Source organism: Arvicola amphibius, chromosome 6 (assembly GCF_903992535.2).
Source record: "Arvicola amphibius chromosome 6, mArvAmp1.2, whole genome shotgun sequence".
Lineage (NCBI taxonomy): Eukaryota > Metazoa > Chordata > Mammalia > Rodentia > Cricetidae > Arvicola > Arvicola amphibius.
In genome coordinates this window covers 14,661,220-14,689,130 of record NC_052052.2, presented here as the reverse complement: position 1 = coordinate 14,689,130, position 27,911 = coordinate 14,661,220, and the positions used below count along the sequence as shown (strand labels likewise).

Here is a 27,911-nt window from a genome sequence, read left to right as displayed (position 1 = left end):
GGCAGGATTGTATTTTCTGTTTCCATCCCAAGTTGCCATGGTCTAGTCTCATTCATTCTCCAGCTGCTTGGACTGCTTGGACTGGAAAGGAGAGGCATGGGGCTGTGTGGAGGGGCCCTGCAGCTTGCTGAGCTATGAGAGTGTTTTCCATTCTACCTCTGCTTTAATAGGCCATTGGCAACGCATAGTATAGCCTTTTCATTCTTCCCTGATCATCTGCCTTTTCAATCCTGCTGGCTCCAAATGCCCCCTCCCTCCCTCAGGATCTCTTCCTGTCTATATTTCTAGTTGATACATATTCTCTTAGTTAAGTTCATAATATGGAGACTCTTGTTCCACATTTAAAAATGTTGCCTGTCTGCCCCACTTTCTTGATGGAGCTCTTCAAACTGCAGACTATTTTTAAATGGTCTAAGAAAAAATAGTGAAGTTATTAGAAGTCTATTTGGAGTGGGGACAATTTGGCTTTTGTAGTAATCTTTTTTTGTTCATTGGCCATACTCAGTTACCAACTGCACAGCAGGGTGAGGGCATGGGTAAGTGGCACTAGCACTGGATTTCAGTTCACGTAAGGCTGTATTCTTTTATATCTATAATCCTCACCACCTCAAAGTTCTATTTTTAACATGGGCCAGCAGCGACTACAGTTTGTTCTGTTGCTTACAGCCATCCATAGGATCAGACTGGTAGCACTCCACAGGGAAACCCCCTCCGCCATCAGGGACCAGACCAGAGTAGTCCATGGGATAGCCAGGACTTCAGACTGACTTGAGTTAGGGTTTTCTTACACACACACACACACACACACACACACACACACACACACACACACACACACTTTTGTTCTCTCTTTAGTGGAACTTTCTACCTATCTAAAGTTGGGTTTTCTTGTTAGAATCTTGGAATTGGGGCCTTTCTGCAGAACAGTGAGAAGACTGGCCCTCACTCAGCTTGGTGTCTGAAGTGGCTCTTCTCTCTCTCCTGTTTTCTTCAAATGTGTCATGCAGAGATCTCTCCTTCTCCTCTCTACTTTTTAGCTTATGAATGATATTACCTAATCTCGAAACTTGATGCCCATAGTGGAGGAACGACCTGTTCTCATAAATGAAAATCTTAAAATTCAAAACCTCAATTTGGATAGGAAAAATTTCTAGAAGATTCTTAATTGCCACCTTTCATCATTCTTGAAAATCGATCTGCCAAAATTGGCAGCTTATCTCACACCCTGAGCAAGCACAGACCATCAGGTCACTTTTTAAACACTTGGTGGCATTATAGCTTCAGAGGCAGAAATGTGTTCAGAGGTTGTGTGTTCCATGGCACTTTTGGATATGAGTACAGGGTAGCTTAGTTGGGAGAGTTACACAGTGGTGTATTCCTGTTGTAAATGAAGTGCTAAGTAGAGAAAAGTGATCTCAGTCTGCAGCCTGGTTCCTGGGGCTGTGAAGGTGCAGATAGTTGGTCCTTACATATTGTAAATAAAAGCCTGTGCAGAATGGCTTTTTGTAGTGGTTTTCTCTTAACTGATGAATAAAGTAGCCTTCATTAGAACCGGGGAGGTTTGAGCATCTAGGTATGGCTTTGTATGATGTATTCTCTTTGTCCTTTTTAGTTAAAATTATTATTATTAGGAGCCAAATTTTGCTCTGAAAATTGTTCAATTGTAGAGGTTTGACTTTTTTTTTTTTTTTTTTAATCCTGACTGGGAAATTGTTCTGATAGAGGCCAAATGGAAGTGCATGTCAGCTGCTGGAAATCCCAGAAGACTTAAGTTCCCCTTCTCTCATGGCCAGTGTCTGGTATCTGGGCAAGCAGGCCCCACAGTGGGGCTTCCAGTGTTTGCTTCAAGCTGCACATAGAGTTGAAGTCTTGTACTTTTTGTTCATGTTCCTCCAACTTATGATAATGCCATTTTGACTAATTATGTTAGAGACGGTTGTTCTTTACTGGCTGTTTGCTTTACTGGCTATTCAGCTTTACTAGTTAATTGCATTTCAGCCCGTGTGCACGCACACACGTCAAGCCTGCATATTAGACACCCATTACATTTAAAGAAATTTTTAATCTAATCTTTGATATCCATTTAGTGTGCTTTTGCAATCTGAAAGCATTTCTGGTATCCTCAAGCTGTATAGTTTCATGCCACATACTTGATTTTCATGTTTGTTTTAATACAACCATCTAGTGTTTCACACTTCCCTTTTCTGAGGGGGGGGATTTACTCATGCTATTCCTATGAGTGAGCACCCAGGTGCTAATAGCTTAATAACTTTTTCCCCAGCTTCTGAATGAGAAGAGATCTGGGTGGTGGTGTTGACCTGTTGGATCTTGGTGCCTGTCTGTCACTGTCCTGCAGCAAAACCTTTAATGTTTGTGTTTTTATTTTCTCTCTTGTGGGTTTTTAGCTTTTATTTTGTTGTATATTGTGTAACTTTGGTTTCTGTTGTGTTTCTGACTCTTTGTGCCTTTCCCTTTGTGTCTGTTCTCCCTTTTCCTCTCAGTTTGCAGCGGGGCCTCGACCTGCCCATCATCAGGTACTGTACCCTTGCCCCTTACTGTTACCCTGACTAATATGTGGGGCTTAGTAGCTGCTGGCCCTTAGAATGCTGCCACCCCATGTGCTATCCCTAATGACTCCTCAAGAGCAGCCTCTGTCCAGAGTCAGTTGGCCTTGTTTTTCATGATATTTTGTTTTTAACAAGTCCCTTTGCCTATGTTTATAGCGAGGTTAAAAACTTTCTTTTCTTTCTTTGAAAAGATTACTTTGAATTTAGATAACTGTGGAACATTAGGTATATTAAGTCCTCACAGGCCTTGTTAATAAATTTAACCTAATGGAGCAGGCACCATTCTAAGGGTTTTTGTTAACCTTCTATTGTAACTGGTACCGATGTATTAGGATCTCTAAAGCTACTGTGAATTACTAATTTAGACCTCATAATAAACTAACATAACAACAAGGTGCTCTCATTTGCTGCATAGAACTCTTCCTATACCATACTTAATCTGAATGAATGATTTAGACTAATTCTGAAAGATGAGAACCTAATAGAAATTAAAGTTCAAAAAAAATAAGAAGCCAGTCCTATGTAACTTCGTAGGTGTGCAGTAAAGGAACTGGTCCTATGTAACTTTGTAGGTGTGCAGTAAAGGGGCCGGTCCTGTGTAACTTTGTAGGTGTGCATTAAAGGGGCTGGTCCTGTTTAACTTGGTAGGTGTGCAGTAATGGAGCCGGTCCTATGTAACTTAGTAGGTGTGCAGTCAAGGGGCCAGTCCTATTTAACTTGGTAGGTGTGCAGTAAAGGAACCTATCCTGTGTAACTTCGTAGGTGTGCAGTAAAGGGGCCGGTCCTATGTAACTTCGTAGGTGTGCAGTAAAGGGGCCGGTCCCGTGTAACTTTGTAGGTGTGCAGTAAAGGGGCCGGTCCTGTGTGACTTCGTAGGTGTGCAGTAAAGGTGACCTTATGCGAGAAATAAAGACTCCAGTTATGTCCTTGCTCCCACACCAACACTTCATGGGGTGTTCTGAGACATTTTCTCTTTGGTGAAGTAGGAAGAACTAAGGTTAGAGTCTAACATATTAGTGTTCACATTTACCAGTGACCAGCTGTACTAGGCAAGGCTTTTTCTAAGCCTCAGGACCCTGCCGTGTGAAGCAGATGAAACAGGGCCAGCACCCTTTTCAGGAGGTGCGGGGGATGTGACAGCATGTGACCCAGCTTGCACAGTCAGTGGCAGCTGCTTTTAATGATGTTTTTAAGCAACATAATTCTGTTGAGAAACATGAAGTGGGCCCTTCCTATATTAACTCATTCCTATGTTCAGAATTCTTATTGTTCACTAAAAGGTGTTGCCTCACTTCAAATCTTTCTATTGAGGGATTTAATACAAAGCTCCATTTCTTAAGTAGTCTTAACAATTTGGAGGAAACAAGGCCACTGGATTCTGAGGTTTTCCAAGCATAGATATGGCATGGATGGCTATTCTTTGATTTTTCTGGGGGAAAAATGTAACTTGGTTATTTTTTCAGCTTGAAGATCACTACTACACAGACTTGGGAACGTTGGCACTAGGACAGACGTAGGTTTCATCCCCCTTATTAATTGAGTGTTCTGGATAAGTTACTCACTGCCGTCAGCGTCAGTTTCCTCATCTCTAGGATGAGGATGATGCTAAAGAAGAAAGCGTGTGAAGACGAGTAACATAATACAGATGGCCAGCAGGATGTGGTGGAACATGCGCTTGCTCCAGCTTAGAAATAGTTCCCTAGCATTGATATCACTAATGTGATAGAATTGTCTGCAGATTTATTTTATTTAATATATATGGGTGTTTTGCCTGCATGTATGGCTGTACCATGTATATATTGTTGCTCTTGGAGGCCAGATGAGCGCACTGAATCCCCTGAAGCTGGAGTTACAACTGGTTGTGAGCCACTGTGTAGGTGTTGGGAATCAAATCGGAGTCAGCCAGTGCTCTAACCACAGTTTTTCAGAAATTGTTCAGTTCTGCAGAGACAAAGTTTTTATTTTAATTAGGATGAAACCAAATGCTCCTAAGAGAGAAATGGGGCATCTGTGCCCACGAAGCAGAGGGAAAAGAAGTGGGATGTTTTGAGTTCAGTAGAGAGAAGGACAATGCCTTTTGAGTTCCTTGGTAAAAGGGGCACTGTTGAGTTTCTTCGCTCACATTTGTGTTTCTTAAACATTGGTTTTTCTCAGGGAAGACCGCCAGTAGCAGTAATTAGGATTGCCTTTGGCCGCTCTTCTCCTCTTCTTTTGGTAGGTGGTGCGAAGTACAGATTACTGACTTGAGGGTAATCCTGAAAAACCAAAGCAATGTTACTAGTATCAGCCCCACTTATTAGAGTGACAGTCTCTCAGGATGGTTAATCTGAAACCCTTTCTGTTCTTGAAGAGTGGAGCAGAAGCAGAAAGGCATGGGCTGCAGTGGCCCTGAAGGTGGGTGCTACATTAAACACTCACCAGCTGCTGACTCTGAGCACTCATTTCCTAAGCTTTTTCACAAGGTGTGTGAAGGGCTTTCAGAGATTTTCAGGAGATAAGATGGCTTAGTAGCCCTGCCCCTTGTGCAGCACATCTTAGGGACACATTACTGGTGGTTGGCCTTGCTTCCTGAACATGGACTTAACAAGAATAGGCCTTTTTTGATTGCTTTTTTAAAAAAAGGATGAAATTCTCAAGATTAAATAAAACTATTTACAAGATAAACAATCTATTAAAACACTCTGCTGCTCAGTAGAGAAGTATACACATATTTTATATTCGTTAGCAGGAAAGGTCATTGCTTGCTTTGGTGAGGCCAGGCTATCAGGTAGTGACGACAAGCTAGCTTGGAGCCCTCTGAGGATGACCTTTTTTGTTTGTCATTTAAGTTATTATTATTTGTGTATGTGTGGTCGTGTGTGCTGTAGTGCATGTCCTAGTCCAGAGGACACTTAAGCAGTGTTCTCATTCCAACCCACATGGTTAGAGGGATCCAGTGCGGGTTCCTAGGCTCACACTCACTGCAAGCACCTTACCTGCTGTGCCAATTTACCAGCCCAAGGTTTGAACTTGGGATCCTCCTGCCTGTACCTTCCAAGTGCTGGGATTGTAAGCAGGTAACGCACACATGGTCTGTGTGTTTGTGCTTGAGCTTGAACTCAAGCTAGAAAAGCATGGTACCAACCAAATTATCTTTAGCCTCAAAGAAATAGTTTCTCATGGTCATTTTTGGAGACAAGTTCCTGGGATGAAGTGCAGAAACCTAGAACATTACTTTTGAATACAGAAAATTTAGGTGGCATCTGTTTCTAGCTCAAATGTCATTTAGATTCTCCTCATTGCACCTTATAGAATTCAGTGAATAAGGAACTTTAAGCTGGGCACAGTGGTGGAAACTGAGGCAGGAGAATTATAGAGTTGAGGCCTGCCTTGATTGTGAACAGAAAGTAGGACAGTCCACCTAGCTCCAGCAGCAGCGCTTGTTACTGTGGAGAGATAAGGGACTGAAGCACCGCTTCCCAGCAGGAGGTGCCTGTCCCAGTGTTGGCATGGTGTATGTCAGTTTAAAGGAACAGTGTGCTCCCTTGCCTCCACAGGGAGGCACAGTCTGCTTACTGTAGAGAATATGTGTGGCATGAGCATCTGTAGACAACCATCATGTAAATTGGGATGTTCATATGCAGTGTTAACAGTCTTTGGCCCCCATCTGCAGCCAGTTTCAAAGTGACAGAAAATACACATCCTGCCCTACTTGTTCCATCCACTCCCTTGGAGATGGTGCCACAATTCCTTTGGGACTTGATGAATCTGTATGTGCCATCTCCTTATGGAGAGAAGAAGGTAGGGGCATAGTATTGTAGAGCTCCACAAAACAGGACATAGACAGCCACACAGTGAAAGCTATTCAGAGACAAAGTTCGTAAACACACATTTAAAAGAAAAGCATGTGTCCATCTTGGTCCTAGAATCTAGTAGGCTTGTTGTGACCCAGGCAGAAGTTAAAGCTACAATGACTTTTTACCTGTGGTCGTTTGTTTTGTCCAGATATAATTGAAGCAGGAATTAGAATTAGCTTCAGAACTGAGCATAGTAGTACTTGTCTGTGATCCAACACTTGAGAGGCAGGTGCAGATCTCTGTGAGTGTGAGGCCAGCCTTGTCTACATATTCCGGGATAGCCAGGGCTACAAAGTGCTAGCTACAACCAGTGCTGCCCTCCTCCCCCAATAAAGAATTAGTCTTAGATTTGGCCAGGTGTTATATGTAGTCCTACTGCTTAGGAGCCTGAAGCAAGCTCACTCTAATTTGTAAGCCAACCCGAGTACTCAGTGAAATTTTTTTACACAAAAATCCTCATGTTGCCTACCCCAGGATTTTGAGACTGGCAGATTTGTGTGTCTTTCATCAGCGGTCACTTCCTTGTCTTCTCTATCCTTCCATGTTTCTTAAAGTAACCCTCATTAGCAGGTAATTGTGATTGTGCGGCAAATGTGTGCCTTGTTGTGGCTTGGTACTTGTCTCAGTAGGGATGGAAAGGAGTTATCATTTGAAGATTATTTGGAGAGATCCTTGTGAAAAGAGAACATTGTCTCATGTAGTTAAAAACTATACTTTCTTTTCTTCTGTGTAAAATGGGGTTATGTGAATTACAGAAAATCCCACGATTTAAAGCATCGAACATTCTGTTTGTTCTTAATAGAGTCAAGAAACTGCTATGGAGTTTACTTCTTGGATTTACTTTTGTTTACAAGGTCCTTAACTGGACTTGGTAAGCTAGAGGTGCAGCCCTGTCAGGACGGCCATGCTCCAGTGAGGTCTGAACCAGTCTCCGTGCTGTTGGATCTTGGTGTGGGCATGGCTTCTTTTGGCGTTTTTTTCTGTTCCTTCATTTTGTAACTGCAGAACTTTTAGCATTATACTTTCCTTCCAAGGAAGAGGCAGATGTCTGCTGAGCCATTTTAGAAAGATGCTAGCCATCTTTCCTTCTTGCTTGAAAATCTCAACCTGATTAGAACCTGAGAGAGCAGATGTGCACAGCCCACTCGGTATGAGTTAAACTCTTGGCCTGGTAGTAGTTGTTTGATGTATTTGATTATTGAAATTTGTGTAGTTTGGACTTCCCTGTATTCCTACCCTCATCCTGCTTTTGGGTTTCACAATGAGATAAAGTGTTAGCTTTTTGTAATTTGTCAGTTATTATTATTATTATTATTATTATTATTATTATTATTATTATTATTCCCCTATTTTATAGAGACTGAGTCTCATTGTATCATTGTATAGCCCTCCCTGGTCCACAACCCACTGTGTAGACAAATTCACCTCAAGCTCACAAATATCCATTTATTTGTGCCTTGTGAGTACTAGAAGTAAAGGCATACACCATCATACCCGGTCCATCTGTCTTTTAAGAGAAAATCAGGAAGTTGATATCTTAAAGTATTTCCAGCACAAAGTCATTTTGCAGTGGCTTCCATGCTCTTTGTTTGCGTGGTATTGACAGATGCTGACTAATATGTCGTGTTCTCAGGGCTCGGCTGTCAGCATAAGCAGGGATGAGCCGAGTGTGCTGGACAATCTGCACTGTGGAGGAGCACCAAAATGCACGGGTTCCTGTTGTGGCATGCTTTGTTTTGCTAAAACATTAAAGCCAGTTTGGCTTGTGATTTATTTATTTTTTTCCATCACAGACTTGGTTTCTCACAGAGAAGTGTACTACTGAGATATGTCTGTGTTATGTAGACAGTTTCTCAGATGTGGAAAGAAAAGTAAGTAGGGCTTCAGGCCTTCCTCCGAGGCCACACCTGGGCACAGCAGAGTATGGTAGGAGTGAATAGGCACCAGACCAGGCGTGGGAGCTGTACTAATGGGTGGTGCCGAGTGTGGAGAATGACCACGATGGGCACGCTAATCTGGTGTCGTGTTGACAGTATGGTAGAATGTTGTAGAAACAAGTACAAAGCTGGCTTTTGTGGATTAGCCTCACCACAGAGTATCCTGGGCTTTAGCATTCCTATCTACAAAATGGGTTTGACAGTATCTTCCTTGATTTGCTGTGTGGGCATTCATGGGTTAAAATATTTGGCTTATAATAAAAGGTCTCTGGTGCTCCCCTTCCCCCATGTGTGCATGTCCATGTGCTTAAGCCACATGGGCCAGAAGAATGCATCAGCTCCCTCCCAGGACCGGAGTTCTAGGCAGCTGGGAGCCACCTGACATGGGTACTGGGAATCGAGCCAGGATTCTCTGGAAGAGTAGCAAGTGCTCTTATCCACTGATGGACCTTTCCAGTTCCATCCCAATTATTTTACAACTAGGAATGAAGTGTTCTAAAAGGATGTTCACTTCCAGACTCCCCACTTGACAGAGCAGATCTTTACAGAATCCTTGGGGTCCATTCTCTTCTACCTGACGCAGCCCTCTATAGCAGCATTTCAATAGAACTCTTTGTGATGGTGGGCATTTAGCTCTTCACTCCCTTCGCTACTGTAGCACTGGCTGCGTATGGCACCAATCACTTGAAATGTGATGGTGGTTTTCAGATAACTGAGAACTGTCCCTTCTACAGAAGGGTTAGGCATAATTGTAGTTTTCAGAGACAGTGAATGAGTGGATAGGTGATGTAGATTGAACACTTTGGAGCCAGTAAAAAGAAAGACATACACTCATTTAAGTACGAAACAGTTATGTATTTCATTGCCCAAGTTTCTAATATTTCTTTTAGTAACTGGCAGTTTACTGCCATGCCTACCCATCTGAAAAATAACCTACATTTCTTACTCCACTATTAAATAGAATTCATATACCAGTGAATGGTTAGGAAGGGGTGTAGAAAAGAAACTCAGCCCCTACTTTGTGTTTCCAGGCATCATGGCTTTTGTAGTCCTATACGTGTGCGTGTGTTTGTGTGTGTGCCTGTGCGCGCACATCTGTGCCTATCTGTATGTGTAAGAGGAACTCTAGGTAGGTTGTTTTTCTAAAGTGTTATGCAGTGAAGATTGAATAGGTCTTTCAAATGGTGTGGGAAACATGCACATGGACATAACCAAGTGCCTGTTTCTTTAAAGGGCATAAGTCTTGAGGATAGGAGAAAGGTATTGCCTTGAATAGGAGACAGTAATTTCGTAAAGTAATCAATGCACTTTTTTCTGATTGGTTAGTTATGATTAGGGATGTGCTATACTTTAGTGTACTGGATCAAGGTCCCACCAAGTCCCCTTTGACTTTGAAATGAATACATTTCTTGTGGTTGATCATTTTCTATCTCATGAGAAGTACTGGATAGCCACCAGTCCAGACCCCACGTGTTTAAACTGCAGGTGAGGATGCCCAGCCCTCTGGTGAAACTCTGCTTCTCTGTTTGCATCTGTGGCACCCACAGTAGCACATGCCTTAGAGACAGCAGCAAGGGTGAGTTAGTGTTATGTGAAAGCTTTGGGCCGAGTTTGGTAGCTTCTTAATGCTTGAGAGAGCTCATTTGTTGTCACTTAATGTGTTTGTCTTAATAGGTTCTACCCAGTTTCAAAGTTGAAATAATAAAAATGTCTTATTTTGTGTTGTGTTGGCTTGGCTATGTTTACATCAATTTTGTCAGAAACATTCAGATTCAACATGACTGAAGAAAATACGCTGTTCAGAAACCCTGTTGATAAGGTAATCTCAGTTACTTTTTTGGATAAGCTGGTTAAACTCCCATCAGAATGGTGAGAGAAACACTTCATGCATAGGATGTAGGAGTATTTGCCCTGACGGCCTTTCATATACTTGTAAGTGAGCCAGGTACCTCCTTGTCTTCTCTTCTTACCAATCCATAATAGGACTGACTCTTTAGGGGAGGTGCGAGTGTATAATGTCATTTGATGAGCTGGCAAAAGAGATAGTGCCTCTAGGTTTGTGGCTTTTCTTGTCTTGACTGCCTCTGGAGTTGATGGAAAGGGATCTCACAGCATGGATCTCTTCATCCTTCCTGCTGCATCCTGCAGTGTTCAGTAGTTAATCAGGTGAATGACTGTCCCTCCTTAAAGCCAGCAATACTTTCGTGCCTCCTGATACGTTGACAATGGAATAGAAATTCTGAAGTTTATTCTAAAAAATGTATTTACAGCAGATTTATATAACTGCGAATGTGTCTGCTGGCCATGGAAGGGAGGACCGTCATTTCAGCCTTCTTGTTTGCAGCTACAGAAGTGCTGTCGGTGGAGATAGACAACCAGGGGACTTTGTTATCATTTTGTCAGTCACTGCCCAGCTTCCTCTTCCTAAGACACCAACTTTGCCTCTTGTGCCTTTCATTTGCATCAACTCCTTTTTGGCTCCCCCCAGTGGATTCCTCACTCACTCCATTCTCCTGCTACAGCTTCCTAACGCCTGCATTACCTCCTTAGGGCTTTCCTTGTAGAAGGTTGAATGGGAGTGAGGGTTGGGCCGAAACATACAGTTTTCCCACTTTAGCACAAAGTGAGAACTTAATTCTGACACCTGGGATATCTTGATGCTTATTAACAAAAGGATGGAAAAAGACCCGAGAGGGCTAGATGTCAGGAGGCAATTCAGGGGCTTTCAGAGTTTGGCCAATTTTTTCAGCTTGGTATTATTAGAGCTCTCTGACTTAGAGGTTTCTGTGGGTGGTTTTTTTTTTTAATGCCCTATTTAAGATAGGAACTAGATTGTTGAAAAATAATCTGAAGTCATGCAGTTGGACGTTTAAGAGCCAAATGAAAGTCAGTAGTCCCAGCTGTACTTTAGCTACCACATACTTCTTTTAAGGTGTGATAACCAGAAGCTGCTAGAAGCATTTATCAGTGGATGTATTTCTTCTTTTTCTCAATTTTTCAACTAAATATTAGAACTTTGATTCCATGTGTCCTAGAGTCCTCAAGTGAAGACTTATCATTCTGATTTTCTAGTCTTCATTCTTCTGAGTTACTGAACAGAAAGCTGTTTTTGTTGAGCTGCATGCTATAGCCTGCCCTTCCTACTGATCTATAAGCTTTTCCATTGGCTTTCTTTCTGTTTCCTGCTGCTGCTTGCTTCATAATTGAAGGGAGGATTCAGACCCATCCAGGTAATAAGCTATTGGTTCTGCATGGCCTCTTTATTACTCTGCCTTCTTGTTAGTTTACAATGCAGTTGCTAATGGATAGCCATACTAGAAATGCACTATAGGGTGTAGCTTTAAGCAGTAAGAACTGTGCATAGCTACAGTGATGGCTGCCATCTGGGAGGGGGCTGAGCTCTGCTCATTTCAGGCCATTATGAAGCTTATCTAGATTCTATACTTTTATTGCAAAATGTTTGAGAAGGCAAAATTGGGTTCAGTTTAGAGTGAGGTTGTATCACCATTTCGACAGGCTTCTTTCTGTATGTGACAGCCTTACAGCTGGTTTTAATTTGGTTTGATGGGCTTGGATGAAAATGCTTGTGTCTGTGGAGATTCTTGTCCTCCTAAGTACTCTACAAATGGCTGTCAGTATTGTATTAGGTTGACTACTTTTAATTTTTAATGATTTGATTTTGAGCAACTCTCTCTTTATTCAGAAGCCAGTGCTTTTTATAAAACAGAACATGTAGAGAAATACCAGTTACTTCTTTTGTTGTTTTTATTGCTGATGTTAAAAATTATAGTTACAGTGCATGGCTTTTACTTTTAAATAGATGATGCTAAAGTATTGAGACCACCCTGTTGTATTGTTGTCTGGAGACATGGATCAGAATCTGATTCCATGTGAAGGATATTTTATGAATTTAGTTATTAGACAACCTATTGTCTTCTGCATATTCTAACTCTTAAGTCGATCAGTTTAGTAGTGGGCAGGGGAAGAAAACTCAAGATATTATAAATCTATATATTACCCTTTGTGAAAACACAAAAATTCTTCCTTCCTCTCCCAGTTTTTCCAGAGGCCTCAGATCCAGCCTCCCAGAGCAACCATCCCAAACAGCAGTCCTTCCATTCGTCCTGGTGCACAGACTCCCACTGCGGTGTACCAGGCCAACCAGCACATCATGATGGTGAACCATCTGCCTATGCCATACCCTGTTCCCCAGGGGCCTCAGTACTGTATACCACAGGTAAGGGAGCCTGGCTTCTAATAGGGATCAGGGTGGTGGTGGTGATCGATAGACTGGATTTTATTATCCTGGGAGCTTTTTAATTGATTGCAAGTCTAGCCATTTTTACCAACTTACCTAAAACTGTACAAAGATTCTTAGACAAATCTACAAATTGGTAGTGAAATTATTCCCGGTGTCATCCTTCCCATGATGTTGTTTCATGTCTTCACTTCGCAGTCAGGGAAGAGCTCTCTGCACTCTCGCTGTCTGTCATGGACAAACAAACATTTAACGGCCACACCTTCAGGTCTTCTCAACAGTCTCTGTACACAGTGCTGTGTTTTCTAAAACTCCCCTCTGTGTCAACCACAAATGTGTGTTTTCTTCTAGTACCGCCATGGTGGCCCTCCGTATGTGGGGCCCCCACAGCAGTATCCAGTTCAGCCACCGGGGCCGGGACCTTTTTATCCTGGACCAGGACCTGGGGACTTTGCTAATGCTTATGGTGAGTAAAAAGCCAAGCCATTCTGCTCATTTGTCATGTTCCTCTTACTCTTTGCTGGGTCACATTAGCTATTGCCACTTAAAGGTTTGAAGGATTTTTAAATAAAATCTTACCAACTTTTTTTTTTCTTGAGTGCTTCTTCAGGGAGTGGCTTACAAGGGAAATGATTATAGAAATATGCGTAGTCAGTAGCACCGGAAGGGGCTGGTTATTCTGTTGACTCCACATGGTAGGTTTCTGGCTTCTCCCACCAAACAACTGTCTCGCACATTTTTATGTTTGGTTAATAGTATAATATAAATTTGCCTCCTATCCTTGAGTTTTACCCCCCACCCCAAACTTTTATCCTCAACCCACTCTTTCCCCCATTTCATGTAATATCCATGAAGCAGATATTTCAGTTTGTTCTGTTCTCTGCTATAACCCAAGCCCCTAGAACAGTGAGTGGCTACTCTGGGGAGTTTGGCAGTAAGTGATGTGTTTCTTACCTGTAGATCTTCAGGCAGCGCTATTGTCTGGACGTGTTCTGAGATAAAAATGCTTTTTGTGGAGGGAAGCAGACGGGAGACAGGTTCTCAGTGGGCAGCCTGGCTGTCCTTGAACTCAGAATCCTCCTGCCTCAGCTTTAAAGGTGTTCTTAGTGTACGGATGTAAATGCCGACTAATAGTTGGCCTGTGGGTTGTCAGGGAACTTGGAAGTAATGCTGAGTACTTGTCTAGCACACTTAGTGTATATGGCACTTGTTTCATGGCACAGAACCTGAACTGCAAGGAGGAAAATGAGAGGAAATTAGGAAATGAAGCTTTAAGGTTCAGTCAGCAGTGGTCGTTTGTAGTACTAGCAAAGCAGAGGCATTGGGGCTTCAACTAACTTAACGCAGTAATCCACTCACTGAGTTTCTCCTGTCGGATTTAGTGGCACCATGCTGTCTTTACAATTACTTGTCTTTTGGGGTAACGAGTCTTTTTTGGTGATGAGGTTCTTGGAGTGTGAACCTTTCCATCTTGTGGGTCAGTACTGCCTCGTGGCACTGTTTAAAAATGATTTATAATTTATAAAATCTCAAAACCTCAACAGCTTTCTTATAGATCAGCTCTGTTAATTTGTATTCTCACAACAAATATTATCCAAAATTTTGTAATTAGAAAAGCTTAAATTTTCAGAGTAAACATGCTAAAATTAATATTCCCTTAAATTTCATGTTGTGAAGGGTCATGTTCTAATCGACAGAACCGTTTTCAATGGTTCCTCCCTGAATTCTGATATGCAGCTTCCTTACAGGCTACTAGAATGATCTTTTGACCCTGACATAGCATACTAAATTCTTCTTCCATGTTGCGGCCTCCGCTTGTTGTTGCTCTTAGTATGACTCTTGTATCATATATGAGAACTAGGAAATAAGTAATATGTAGCTGTCAATCTGTCATGTTAAACATTGGCTTTTCTAGCCTGGCAGTGGTGCATGCCTTTAATCCCAGTACTCAGGAGGCAGAGATCTCTTGAGTTCAAGGCCAGCCTGGTCTACATTATGAGTTCCAGAATGGTCAGGGCTACACAGAGAAACACCGGTTTTTTTTTTTTTGTTGTTGTTGTTGTTGTTTTGTTTTGTTTTTGATGAGTTTTTCGTTCTGGAGAGATGGCTCAGAGCTTATGAGCACTGGATGTTCTTCCAGAGGTCCTGAGTTCAATCCCCAGCAGCTACATGGTGGCTCACAACCATCTGTAATGAGATGTGGCTCTCTCTTCTGACCTGCATGCATATATGCAGACAGAACATATTAGACATTATAAATAAATAAATCTTTAAAAGTTTGACTTTTCTTCCTGTTCCAAGTACACTGCTTTATTTATCTTTATGAAGTAGCTCTGTTGATACGCAGTTTCAGCTCATCTGTGATTGACATCTGTTTCTTTTGACAAGTCCCTTTTCCACAAACAAATTATTAGGCATGTCCTATAGCCATGATGTAGGCCAAACATCATCTATACTACACTGTTTCAAAGGTGATCTCCATTTCACTATGTCAGTAACCAAAACAGTGATGAGAATTCAAAGAACAGGATGCAGAAAGCTACTGTCCTCAGAAATAACACAAACAGTTGTTATTTTCTTTTCCATTTATTTCAAGTGGCACTTAACTGTTTTCAATATCATGAAATTACTGGGCACTTAGAAATCTCACACATCTTTTCCTATTTCAGTGTGTTCTCAAACACATTTCCATTTTGTGTGTGTACATGTAGAGGTCACAGGTCAGTGCAGAATCCACTTAATGGGTTCTGGGGATCTGGTCATCATGCATGTTGGCAGGAACCCTCATGCAGCTATCTTTGCCCTCTCTCCTTCTTCACCTTAAAAAATTAAAAATCCCACATTTGTTTCTTTTAAAAATAGTATAACCTATTTTTAGAACGAATCATAAATCAAATTTCTACTCACATTTTTTCATCATTTGGATGGATACTTTTAGCTGTAAAAATGTGTTACCAGTTACTATGCTTTTATCATAATTCAGAATTCTGCCCTACTACATTAGTTCCATTAGTTGCAGACACTTGACCGTCTCATGGTGTGCTGTGGCATTCTTCCACCTTCTTCTTGGAGTCCGTTTATGTAGCTGTGCCGCTGTCAGATACTTTTCTCTCTCCAGTCCTGCGCCTCTCTTGGGTATAGATTCATAGTGTATGTGGGATAGGTTCCTAGCTCTGTGTTCAACTCCTTCAGTTCTTGTCTCCCAGACAGAGACCTTGGTACATGTTCTACTGTAGAGTTAGATTCCCACCCTTAGTTCCCAGTTCACGATTCTCCTTCAGTGTCTGGAAAGGTAGAATTCTGGCAGTGTTTTGACTATTTTGAGGAAAGTAGAGTGTGGAACGCTTAGGCTAGCCTCCCATGTTGACAGAACTTTTAGATTTTTAAGGGTATGGTTAGTGGTAGCAGTTAATATTGATAAAGAAAAGGAGAAAAAATTTGCCAGATGACAGGCCTTGCTACACTGTTTTGACCTATTCTACCCATCCTGCACCTTTTCCTTCTTCTGGGCCTCTTTGGAACTCTGGTTCATTGAGCTGCTAGGAACCCTCAGGAACATTTGAGCTGTGTGGTGAGCGGGAAGCTGAATTATGATAAAACAAAACTAGAGGCATTTGTTCTGTTCTCCAGCAAAGAAATCCTGTGTGTTGTGACGTTGATGGACAGTGACAGACTTCTGTTCTGAATGTGTCGTGAGGTGTCCCTGCTGGACACTAGCTTCATTTCTAAGGCCAATGCAAATTTTCTTGTTTTTTTTCCAGAACTATGATGTACAAGACATTGTGTTAAATATTTTGTAGACTGTATATGTCAAGATATTTCTGTCTTTAACATCTCAAAGTACACGTTTAATTGTTATACTTGGAATTTTACCAATAAGATGAATCGTGTATATCACGAATTCCCTGGTCTTTTCACTATGCTAGGCAAGTAAAATGGCTAAAACCTAACACAATCAAAAACTGAACCATACGGGATTAGTACATCTTTAATTTTGCCAGTAAGACCTTTAAAAACTGCTATTTGCTGTCAGTATTATTTTATATTGGAAGAATGTTTCAAGAAGAAACAAGATGTAACTTAAAAATAGCACCAGTTATTTATAAAGATGTCATGTTGAGAAATCTTTAAGAATATATAAGTAAGTTTGGGTATGATAGCAAATATCTGGGATCCCAACACTCCAGGCAGAAACCAGGCCAGCCAGGCCCCTGTGCCAGAAAAGTAAATAAGACTGTGTATGTGTATGTGAATTTTGAGGTTCTTAGTGTGAGTTTTACTCACCTCAGTCCTGCTTTTTATATGGTCTAAGTTGGGGAACCACTGGGATTTTCTGCGAAGGTGGGCGTCTCAGGCTTTGAAGGCTGTGGTCCCTGCTTTTGCTCTTTTCCTCTCTACTGCAGATAGACAGTGAGTGCTCCTCACTGGGGTGTCTTCAGTAGAACACCTAATTATAAAATAAATGGCTGATTTTGTCTTTTGCTCGTTGTTGACTGAGTCCTGTTCTAAGCAACCCTGTCTCATTTCCCACTCAACCTTGAGGTCAAGAAACTTTTACTAACTTAAGTGATAAATGTTCTCATTTTTATAGCTATGTGTTCCTAAGTGTTCTCGGTGGTCTCAGAATTTGGGTTTGTTCATAAAAAGAGAACTTTCGTTTGGTTCAGTCAGTTTCCTGCCCTGCTGGAAAAGCTGAGAAAGCTCCATGTTTTACTGATTGTGCTTAGCCTATGCTGAGATCAGCAATTTGTACCTCGTTGATGGATCAGCCATCTGGCGGATGTGTGACAAGACAACGTTCTCACCAATTCTGTTCCCTCATGTCACCTTTTGTATCTTTCATTTAGTCCAGGAAGTCTGACCAGATGAGCAGCCTGAGTGTTTGATGCCATAGTAGTGTGCTTGCTGCAGTGGGACGGGGGAGCAGAAGGGCTTCTTTCCCTTTGGACTTCCTGCAACTGTATTGTGGCCCTCTGCCTACATCTTTTCCAAACCACTTCACCGGATGCCACAGATACCCAAAGAGCCTGACACTGCCTCGTGCAGCTCCCAGGAAGCTACATTTGGAGATTTTACAGTGCAGTGACCTTAGAGTGTTCCTTCCTGTGCATCAGACCCTAGTCTAACCACGCTGCATAAGGAGAGTGCCGTGGCCCTCGCAGCTCTTCCGCACTGTCACTTTCAGACTTTCCCGTTGGGATGCGTCACCAGGGGGGGTACCCTTTATATCCAGTAATCGACAATAATATGGGGCCAGCGGCTTCTCGTCTCCTGTCCAGTTATAGCCTTGTTTCTGTGTTTTTCCTTTAAGCAAACGTTAAATTTAAAAGTCAGAATCTTAGCCTGGTGGTGATGGCACATGGCTTTATCCCAGCACACAGTAGGTGGAGGCAGACAGATCTTTGTGAGTTCGAGGCTATCCTGGTCTACAGAGGGAGTTCCTGGACAGTCAGGGCTGTTACACAGAGAAACCTTATCTTGAAAACAACAACAACAACAAAGACAGTCTTGCTGTGCAGCCCTGTTTGGCCTAGAACTCTCTGTAGACCAAGCTGTCCTTGAGCTCAGAGATCTGCCTGCCTGTGCCTCTCAAGTGCTGACATTAAATGCGTACACCACCACTCCTGGCTCATCAAACTTTTTAAGGAGATAAAAGGGTTATCTATCTTCACAATCTTTATTTTCTTTCTTCCCATTCTCTGTTGAGCTTTCTCCTCAGCAGCTTTTGTAAGCATGCTTTCTGCTTTGACAGAGTTTAGCCCAGCCTCAGATTGACAAAGGGGGCTCATCTGGAGACCAAAGGCTGCTGGTTCCTTCCCCTCGCCCCTCTACCAAACTGAGTGGTTACTTACTGTCCCTAATCTCAGAACTGACCTACACACTCTGTGTTTGTTATTTTTGAGATAAAGTTTTCCTCTGTAGCCCAGGCTGGATTTGAACTCAGGATCTTGCTGCCTCAGCTCAGTGCTGGGATGGTTGCATGCCCACAGCACCCCCATGCCTGCCTCCTCCCCGAATAGCTGCAGCTATTGCCTTTGTTTACCTCCCTGCTGGTTTTTCTTCTGTGGCCTCTGACAAAGATGGCTTCTTGGGCTTTTTTATCTGCTCTCATTTTCTGGTTTACCTAATCCCATGGTTTTGGTGTTGCTTATTACAAAAACCTTTGCTAGTTTGGTTGGCTACTCCTTTAATCCCAGCACTGGGGAGGCAGAGGCAGCTGGATCTCTTGAGTTTGAGGCCAGCCTGGTCTACAGAGAGTTTCAGGACAACGAGGGCTATACAGAGAAACCTTTCTTCAGAAAAATAAAGAAACCAAAAAAACCTTTACTGATTACAAAATTAACAACTTTAGAGGCTGAGGATGTATCTCAGTTGGTAGAGTGCTTAATCTGCACAGAGCTCTGTGTTCCACCGTGGACACCTCATAAACCTGTGTCATGATGAAGGCTTCTGATTCTATCACTGGGAGTGTGAAGTCAGGAGAATCGAAGTTCAGATCTGTCTTGACTGCCTAGGCCGCTGTGTCAGCCTTTGTTGTTTGATGCCCTGGATGAAAGTAACCAGCATACAAGGGTACCTGTTCATGCCTGTTTTTGTGACTAGTAATCATCTCAAACAGCTCCCAGAATTGAAATTCTTTTGTTTCTGGCTATTTCTTCATGTTCCATGTTTCCTGAGTAGTTCTTCTGTCTTTCTCTCAGTTAAAAACAAAAAAAATTAAAAAAAACCTCAACAATTTTTCTTTTCTCAATATGTTTTTCTTCCCACACCATTATCAGTCAACAGATACTGAAGATGGACTTTCTAACTCTGCACCCATCTCTCCTTCCCCTTTTTTCTGTGTACCATGATTGGATAGTAATTAGAACAGTATTCTACATTTTGAATATTTAAAAAAACCTCTCTTGTGTATCTAGGTTTGTCTGGGGAGAAGATAGCTTTGACTTGGGAGTAGAGTCAGAGCATGAATAAGGTCTGTCTTTTTAACTTGGATGTGATTGTTGTCAGCGTGTTTGCGGGAATGGGAGTAGGAAGAGGGTGCAAATAGAAGGGGATGTAGTCTTGAGTGTGGCAGAAATTGGAACTCAGCTTGGAGCTTGGTTCTTCTTGGGATGTTGTCTTCCCTGCTATCTTTTGTTAAAGCTCTCCCTTAAGGACTTGTAGGGAGCCTAACCACTGGCCTTCTGTAGCTGTGCCTCTTTACCTAACCAGTGGCCTGCTGCGGGCCCTGGCTCTTCACCTAACCAGTGGCCTGCCGCGGCTCTGGTTCTACACCCAACCAGTGGCCTGCAGCCGCCCGGCTCTTCACCTAACCAGTGGCCTGCCGCGGCTCTGGCTCTTCACCTAACCAGTGGCTGCTAGGGCTCTAGTTCTACACCCAACCAGTGGCCTGCAGCCGCCCCTGGCTCTATACCTAACCAGTGGCCTGCAGCCGCCCTGGCTCTTCACCTAACCAGTGGCTGCTAGGGCTCTAGTTCTACACCCAACCAGTGGCCTGCAGCCGCCCTGGCTCTATACCTAACCAGTGGGCCTGCAGCCGCCCTGGCTCTTCACCTAACCAGTGGGCTATTGCCGGACCCTGGCTCTTCAACCTAACCAGGTGTTTGCCCGCGGCTCTGGCTCCTCATACCAAAGAATTCGCATCATCTCTACCCCAAACAAAAGTCCCAGAAGATAGTCACTTAGAGAGTCACTATTGTGAACTGTGGGCCTTTCTTTCTGAAAGCGATGCTGTAACCAGGGTACACCAGATAATCCTGGTGTTGCTCTGTAGGAATTGGGCACTGAACTGTTTTCTTTAGATTCTTTTGGTGTTTAGAGATATTACATATTTTATGGGTAATTTCTTGACTACCATAGTAGCTGGAGGAGAGAGGTTGGGAATGCTACCCAGGTTTGTAGTGGCTCTGGCCTACATCCCAGGGAACCAGAGGCAGGGGGATCTGACTTGCAGGTCAGTGTGGGCCACAGAGTCAAAACCCTATATGAAGCAAAGAAGAGTCCTTGGTAGTTCGTTTTCATTTTCCCAAGAGCTTGTTCAGGGCACCACACCATTGCAGGCCTGTAGTGTTTGACAAAATAACTGAATGCTTCTTATTTTGTTCTGATTCCTTAGGAACGCCTTTTTACCCAAGTCAGCCAGTGTATCAGTCAGCATCTATCATAGTGCCTACGCAGCAGCAGCCCCCTCCAGCCAAGAGAGAGAAAAAAACTGTAAGAGATCTTCATTGATTTGTCATAAATTGGGGCATATAATCATTTCTAAACCAAGCATATCTGATCATTATCAACCTTAGTGTACAGTGTGCCATTTCTTCCTCTCCCTGTGTTACTACCTCCCCCTAGCCTAGTGTTTGTGGGGCACTTAAACTAGAAACTGCATACCCATTCCCTAGTGTCGCCTTTCCCAGCTAGGCATACTGCATGCTCGAGTGGATCCTGACTCTCCTGTACTGCAGTGCTGAGCGCAAGTAAGACAGAAACAGCAAGCAGAATTTAGGAAATATGTCTACATTATTATGAAGGTGTTGCCTCTGTCTAGTGAGACACACCCAAGAGCCCAGGACCACATACATATTGCAGGATGTTTTGTAGAAGACTGGCTTCCAGCCTTTTACTCAGCAGAACATACACAATAGATGATGCTGTCAGTCAGTAGTGCCCACATCTCCACAGGTGCCCCAGGAGGGAGTGGAGCTGTCCAGCACTCCTGAAGTGCTCTTATTTAAAACAAGTAAAGGATTCAAATTCGGTGCTTTGACTAGAAATAAGTGACTTATGAACATATCACCGTAAACAGAACACTCCAGTTTAGCATGACACTGCAGGCAAGAAATGGGACTTTAAAGTGTTAAGTCAGTATGGTAAAGTTGACTGAATGGCAGTCCGCAATGCTGAGAGAAATGGTGCTAACAGAAGTAAAATGTAGTGATGATGAAGGTCGTTAATAAGAAAAGAGGAAGCTGGATGTGGTGGCACACACTTGTTATCTGAATATTGGGGAGGCTGAAGCAGGAGGATTGATCAAGTTCAAGAGCAGCCTGGGCTACATAGTGAGTTCAAGGCCAGCCTGGGCTACATAGAAAGACAGTTTGAAAAACAAACAAAAGGGCTGATAATGACACCTATGTCCCTATAGCCTTCCAGATATTCTAAAGTTTTTTGATAGTGAATTCTATGAAGTTTTCAAGCAATTAGTTACCTTACCAAGTTGTGCAGGTAATACACTTCAGAAGAGAACCTACTTCCTACCCCACTGTCCCAGCTCCGAGGTCCTGGACCCAGGTACTCCACTCTCATTACAGCACCATCCTCTTTGACATCCATAAGCATGGAGAGCCATTGAAAATTCACAGGACGCTCGCGCTCACTGTGTTTGTGTTCCACTCTAGCTTAGAAGATCCTGTCAGTACATTTAGATCTGCCTTGTCCTTCGTAGAGGTTCTTTGATAATTTAACTGTAAAAATTTAGGATAATATTGATCTGTTCTGTTCCCTATTGGCTTGAATGATGTGTCTGGGCATTTACTCGAAAAAAGCAACAGTACAGTCAGCATCCTTACAGGAATGTACATAGTCTACATGCATGCTGCAGCCAGCATCCTCACAAGAGTGCACATAGTGTACAGAGCACGCTGTAGCCAGTATCTTTACAGGAGTACATGCAGCCCAGCATCCTCACAGGAGTGCACTAGTGTACATGCACGCTACAGCCAGCATCCTTACAGGAATGCACATAGTGTACATGCACGCTGCAGCCAGCATCTTCACAGAAGTGCACATTTTTTACAGAGCACTCTGCAGTCAGCGCCTTTATAAAAGTATACAAAGTTCTGGGCAGGTGAAATCCTACTCCTAAATCTTAGTAAATGTATGTATTTTGTTAGTGAGCTTCAGAGGACCATTTAGAAGATTTAAAACCTATTCAGACACTTTGTTATTCTTAAACTATCTCTGGCTCTCCTTTATATTAAAAACTATAAGTAGAATCAATGCATTTGGCAGTCTTATACAAGTGTAGATTTTGACCTAGAAATTCAGTCAGCTCAGTCCTACTTTCCTTGCTTTTAGTTCTTTTTATATTTAGTTCGTATTACAGCTTGTTGCCTACATTTGTGTTGAGATGACCCTATATAGTTTTGTGATTGAAGTTTAATCCACTGTGGAGATCAACAAATTTAATAGTTATCTCCCTGTGTACCTTTGGTTCATCATCTAAATCTCGTACATAAACACCTAGATTTATACTTAACATTTTATTTAACTTTGTAGATAAGAATTCGAGATCCAAATCAGGGAGGTAAAGACATAACAGAGGAGATTATGTCTGGAGGTGGCAGCAGAAATCCTACTCCACCTATAGGAAGACCCACATCCACACCCACTCCTCCTCAGGTAAGCAGAGTGAGTATGGTGGGGATGGGCACCGGTTCACTAACCTCTACTGGCGCTCTTTTCCAGTGGTCACTTTCTGTACTTCCCACTTAACGTTGGTTGTCTCATAGCTTGAATATTGCTAAGACAGACATGTTTCTCTTTCCAAGTTGCTTTAAGACATTATTGGTGATGTTTCTGTGTATTGACTTCACATTCAGAGCACAGTTGCTGCCGCTATTCCTAGGGACCTATTGCATGATATCCAGAGGAGCTGTGTTCGTGTGGAAACCACCTCATTGGATGAGCATTTTATGAGTTCCCTCTAGAGCCTTAGGAAATGCTGTGGAATGGCATGATGACATTGAGAATTGAAGCATTTTAGTAGACTGCGATGCTTCAGATGACTGCCTATGTTAGAGCAAGTTTGGATGGATCGATCACAGGCGTTTTTTTACTGTGAATACTGTACAGATGAGCTTCTTGTGTGGAGTGTATCACCTCTGCTTATTTCCAGGAACTGTATATACATTTTGTTGGGACTGGTGAAGAATGTGTCTATGGTCTTGGAAGGAATCCTAGCATCCCAGGGGGAGCTAGTTTTTTCGCAACTGTAACTTGTAATTAAAAATAAAATTGGTTTCCTAAATTTGAAACTTTATTTATTTGCTGGGTGACTTTCCAGTTTTCTCGGTCGCCTAGAGTCCAACAGACAGAAGCAGCTGTTAAGGGTGTATGGTTTGCTTTTCTCTGTGGTTGGAAGTTGAGTCCCCAGAACTAGTGTACAAATAGGTAATACAGAAGACACGTCAGAATAGCGACCCATCGACTTGATTATTGTCACAGAAGTATATGGAAGACGTACACTTAAATATTGAGGCCACTGAGTTCTAGTTTGATTTAGAACCCTTATAAACCCATAGACTTGAGTTAGTTTTGAATAGCTCTGTTGTGTAATGGTATATTTCACCTGGAAATGATTGCTCTCTGAATGATGGTTTGTCTCAGTCCCCCATTACAGAGAAGCGAAGAATATGTGGCCACCTAGATTAAGAGAGTTCAAGATTGTAAAGAACTTCTTTTTTAAAATTGTCCTTCTTGAAATCTGAATAATAAGAATATGGTTTCTTCTCTAGATCTGAATTTGCAATAGGGAGAATTTCTAATTTGAAATGACCTACATGGACAACCTGTGTTTTAACACTATAGAAAGTTTACAATTGATTGATCAGGACATTACATTTGAGTGTGTTTTCAAACATCAGTTAAAGTAGGGTGTGTAGTTGCTCAACATCTGTGACTGTCTCTTAAATTCTATATCTTTTTGCATTTCAGTCCTTGGTAGGTCCTGCCCGGTGGTTTTTTGTTTAGTTTTTTTTTTTTAAGATATATTTTTTATTTTGTGTGGTGGTTTTGTAAATTTCTGACTCATGTATGTGTGCCCTTCGGGGCCAGCAGGTAGTATCTCCTGGAGCTGGAGTACATGCTGACGTGGGTGTAGGAACCTAACTCATTGAGTGCTTTTGGTCCATCTCTATTCAACATGTTCCTGTCTTTTAATCTTGCAAGTGTGATCCTATGCTTTTCCAGCCCATCTTCCGTCCTTCCCCTTTTCTGAGATCATGGACATGAACACAAGTGTTGGTTGTCAGTGTATATATCCTGAAACCATTGACTACATTTGTAACAGGTAGAGAGAGACACAGGGCATTGACCACAATGGAAGAGCTTCTTTTTGAGTATTGTCTCTTCTATGTTGCATGAGTGTCTTTTATTAAGTGACACACATTTGAATGCATACATTTAAATTTTGTCTTTGTGTATGCATTGGAGTTTGTTTTTAAATATGTATATTTTTCTTCATAGAAAATCAACAGCTCTCGGCTTCATTTTGGGAAGTCATAGAAAGTTGTGCACAGGGCTTGACCTTGTTCTGCTTTGGCTAAAAAGTATTAACTATGAGAAGAAACACTGACTATCAGACGCTGGTCTGCTCTTTTCCTTGAGGCTGTAGGTTCTGATGTTAACACTGAATTCTCTTACCAGGAAGACAGTGACAAGCCCTCAGCCTTGGGCCTAGAGAATCAGACATCTGCAAGTCAGACACATTTCCAGGTCACCTCTTTCTCTTTTACCTCCCTCCTTTTTTTTCTTTTTTTCCTTTTCTCTGAGATACTGTTTCATTATTTAGCTCTAGTTGTTCCTGAAACTCCCTGTGCACACCAGGCTGACCTTGAACTCAAAAAGAGCTGCCTGCCTTTGTTGTTTGCCGAGATTTGGGATAAAAGCGTGCCCTAACACACCAGCCTTCAGCTCCATCTTGAATGACTTTCGGTTTAAAACCTGTTGTGGGGACAGCCCTCTGTGTCATGGTGCAGTGCCAAGAGTCTTTTTTTGTTTCACAATATACCCTCTTTTGTTTCTGGTTAGGGTCCTTTGCTCTGTGGCAGGTGAAATTGTTGTAGGTGAGCTGGTTCTGGGTGTGTAAGAGTCAGGTGGCACCTCTAGTGTTAACAGTCTTTATGTAGGTCTAAGAAGATGGGATTACTGTGTCCATGATGCAGCCAGTGCTGTAGCTCTTGTGTAAGTCTGGTCAGTCAGGATCCCTTAGTGTTTAACAGCAGTGTTGCAGCTCTTAGGTACAAGAGCTTTCTGGAACTCTTTCCAGTGACCAATCTCCACAGTTTGTATCCCTGTGGTCCCTCAGCAGTCTTTATCCTTCAGTCTTGTTCTGTCCTCCCTTGCCATCTTCCTTTCACCTTCTTTTGTACTGTCTATTCTTGAACCATTCAGCTGTCTTTTCTTTGGCTGCCAAGCAGCCAACGAACTACCTTGCCTCTTGTGCTGTATAACCTCCCACCTCTCCATCTCTCAGTGATATTCCTGCTGACATTCTCTGCCATTGACGTCACCTTGCTCTTTTTTTTTCCTTATAAGTTCATCCCATACAGCCCAAAGTAGGCAAAGTGCAACTTCTGAAGCCTTTTTAGTGGACTTCGTCACATCACCAGACTCAGTACTTGGGCCTGAACAGCCTTCTTGTGGAGCCATAGGAGAGGTGTTCTGAGTCGATCACAATTCACTTTACATGCAAACAAAGGTTTATGTCTATTCTAATCACAGTCTTGCCTCCTTAATATCAAGTTACAACAGCCTTTCTTGCTAGGCCAGCAAGTGAAGTGCTTCCCCTTGTGTTCCAGATGGAAATGGCTACAGGGTCATCTGGAATCCATCAAGGACTGTGCTGACACAAGCTTGACAGCTGCAGCCGACCTGGTGGGCTATGTTTTCAGAAGCTGGGGCAAGCATCTGTAACTGTAATTTTTTATTTTTTACTTTTTTTTAAGGAATCCATGGAGTGTTCCAAATGATCACTGCTGACATAAGGCTTGTCTGCCCAGCTGTGTTGAAACTGACAGCTCTTACTACAAAGAGTGACTAACTCGTTTTCTTGATCTCTTCTGAAGTAAGGTCTTGTTATGTAGCCCTGACTGGCCTCGGACTGATAGCATCTTCTGCCCAGGCCCCTGAGCACAGCATGGCAGACGTGTACACGTATCTGCAAGAAACCGTAACAGAGCTTTAATCCTCCTTTGCATCTAGCCGGTGCACCATGGCAGTTGGCTCTCATCACCTCTCTGGACACAGCTGCATGTGCTGTCATTGCAAAGCCATGTGGGTGCTAGGATTGAACCTGGGTTCTCTGTAATAGCAACACATGCTCTTAAGTGCTAAACCAATTCTCCAGCCCCAAAATACATTTTTAAAAAATGCTCTTATTCTTATTCCCTCTCACCCTCCATCCCTCCTTCCCCTCTTCTCATCCCTTTTAGGATCACCCTTAGAGTAAAGCAAAGCTAAAACTTGGGAAAGGGTCTTATACCAAAGAACATGGTCAGGAAAAGGTTGGAAACTTGATTGCTTAAAGGGGAAATCCTCTTCTGTATTTTGGGAAATTGCCAAAGCCAGCAGGCTAGTTGTCCCTTACAGAACTACTCTGCAGGCCTCTCTGGGAGCACTTATTGCTGAGTTATTTTATGCTTTAGCAGTCAGTTGTTTCCTCATTGGGTTGGAGACTTAAGTCACTGCTGTGGATGTTTGCATAAACTACAGTGAGGAGCGAAGCTCCCGCATGTACAGCTTGGAGGCAGAACAATTTAAGAAGTCTTGTCTTAGCTTTTTTGAGGTAGGATTTCTCTGTTGCTTTGGAGTCTTGCTTTAGACCACGCTGGCTTTGAACTCCTGGAGATCCGCCTGCCTCTGCCTTCCGCGTGCTGGGATTAAAGGCGTGCGCCACCACCGCCCGGCCTGTCTTAACTTTTAGTTGTGTCGTCCATGTCTTTGGCGCAGTAAACTGGCCACTCTCTTCTGGGAAGCATATTGTCGTGGTTTTTAATGGTGGCTGCAGTAAAATAGCAGCTATGACGTTGAACCACATTGTTCTTCCCTTTAATATGGTAGTGTCAGCCCTTGAGTTAAGTACGGTACTGTTCGATAACTTGGCAAACCTTGGGGACTAAGCTGACATGCATTTTTTTTGTGTTTAAATGATGTTATGGTGAACAGGGCCTGTTGCTTGTTAAACTGTTCAGTTGTTTAGAGTGAAGTGCACCCAAGAAATGACTTTCACTTGGTCTGTTCTTGGTAAAATATCTAATTTTAAAAATACAACTTAGATTTTCCTGGTTCTTTTTTGTTAGTTTGTTTTGTTTTGTTTTTAAAGCAACCAGGAAATTCCACTGACTTGAGGCCACTTCTGCAGTTCCTTACTGCTGTGAGGAAGCATGCTTTTGGCTGGTTACATAAACTGTTCGTCTCGTTAGATTCTGTTTTCCTACTTACGTAAACTGTAGTTCATCAGATTCTGAGTTAGCCTTTGTTTTTAGAGTGTGAGGCTTCACCTTACATGCCCTCTGGACTGTGGAATTGTAGCTGTAAA

At 42.5% G+C, this 27,911-nt stretch overlaps 1 protein-coding gene across 1 annotated transcript in view; it reads left to right on the top strand.

The window, feature by feature from the left end:
• Eif4g3 (eukaryotic translation initiation factor 4 gamma 3) overlaps positions 1–27,911 on the top strand; it is a 239,637-nt gene that overhangs the window by 108,583 nt on the left and 103,143 nt on the right. The window contains 5 exon segments of the mRNA XM_042055219.1: positions 2,502–2,534; positions 12,398–12,577; positions 12,950–13,064; positions 20,715–20,812; positions 22,871–22,993. Coding sequence (XP_041911153.1) covers positions 2,502–2,534; positions 12,398–12,577; positions 12,950–13,064; positions 20,715–20,812; positions 22,871–22,993 — 549 coding nt within the window.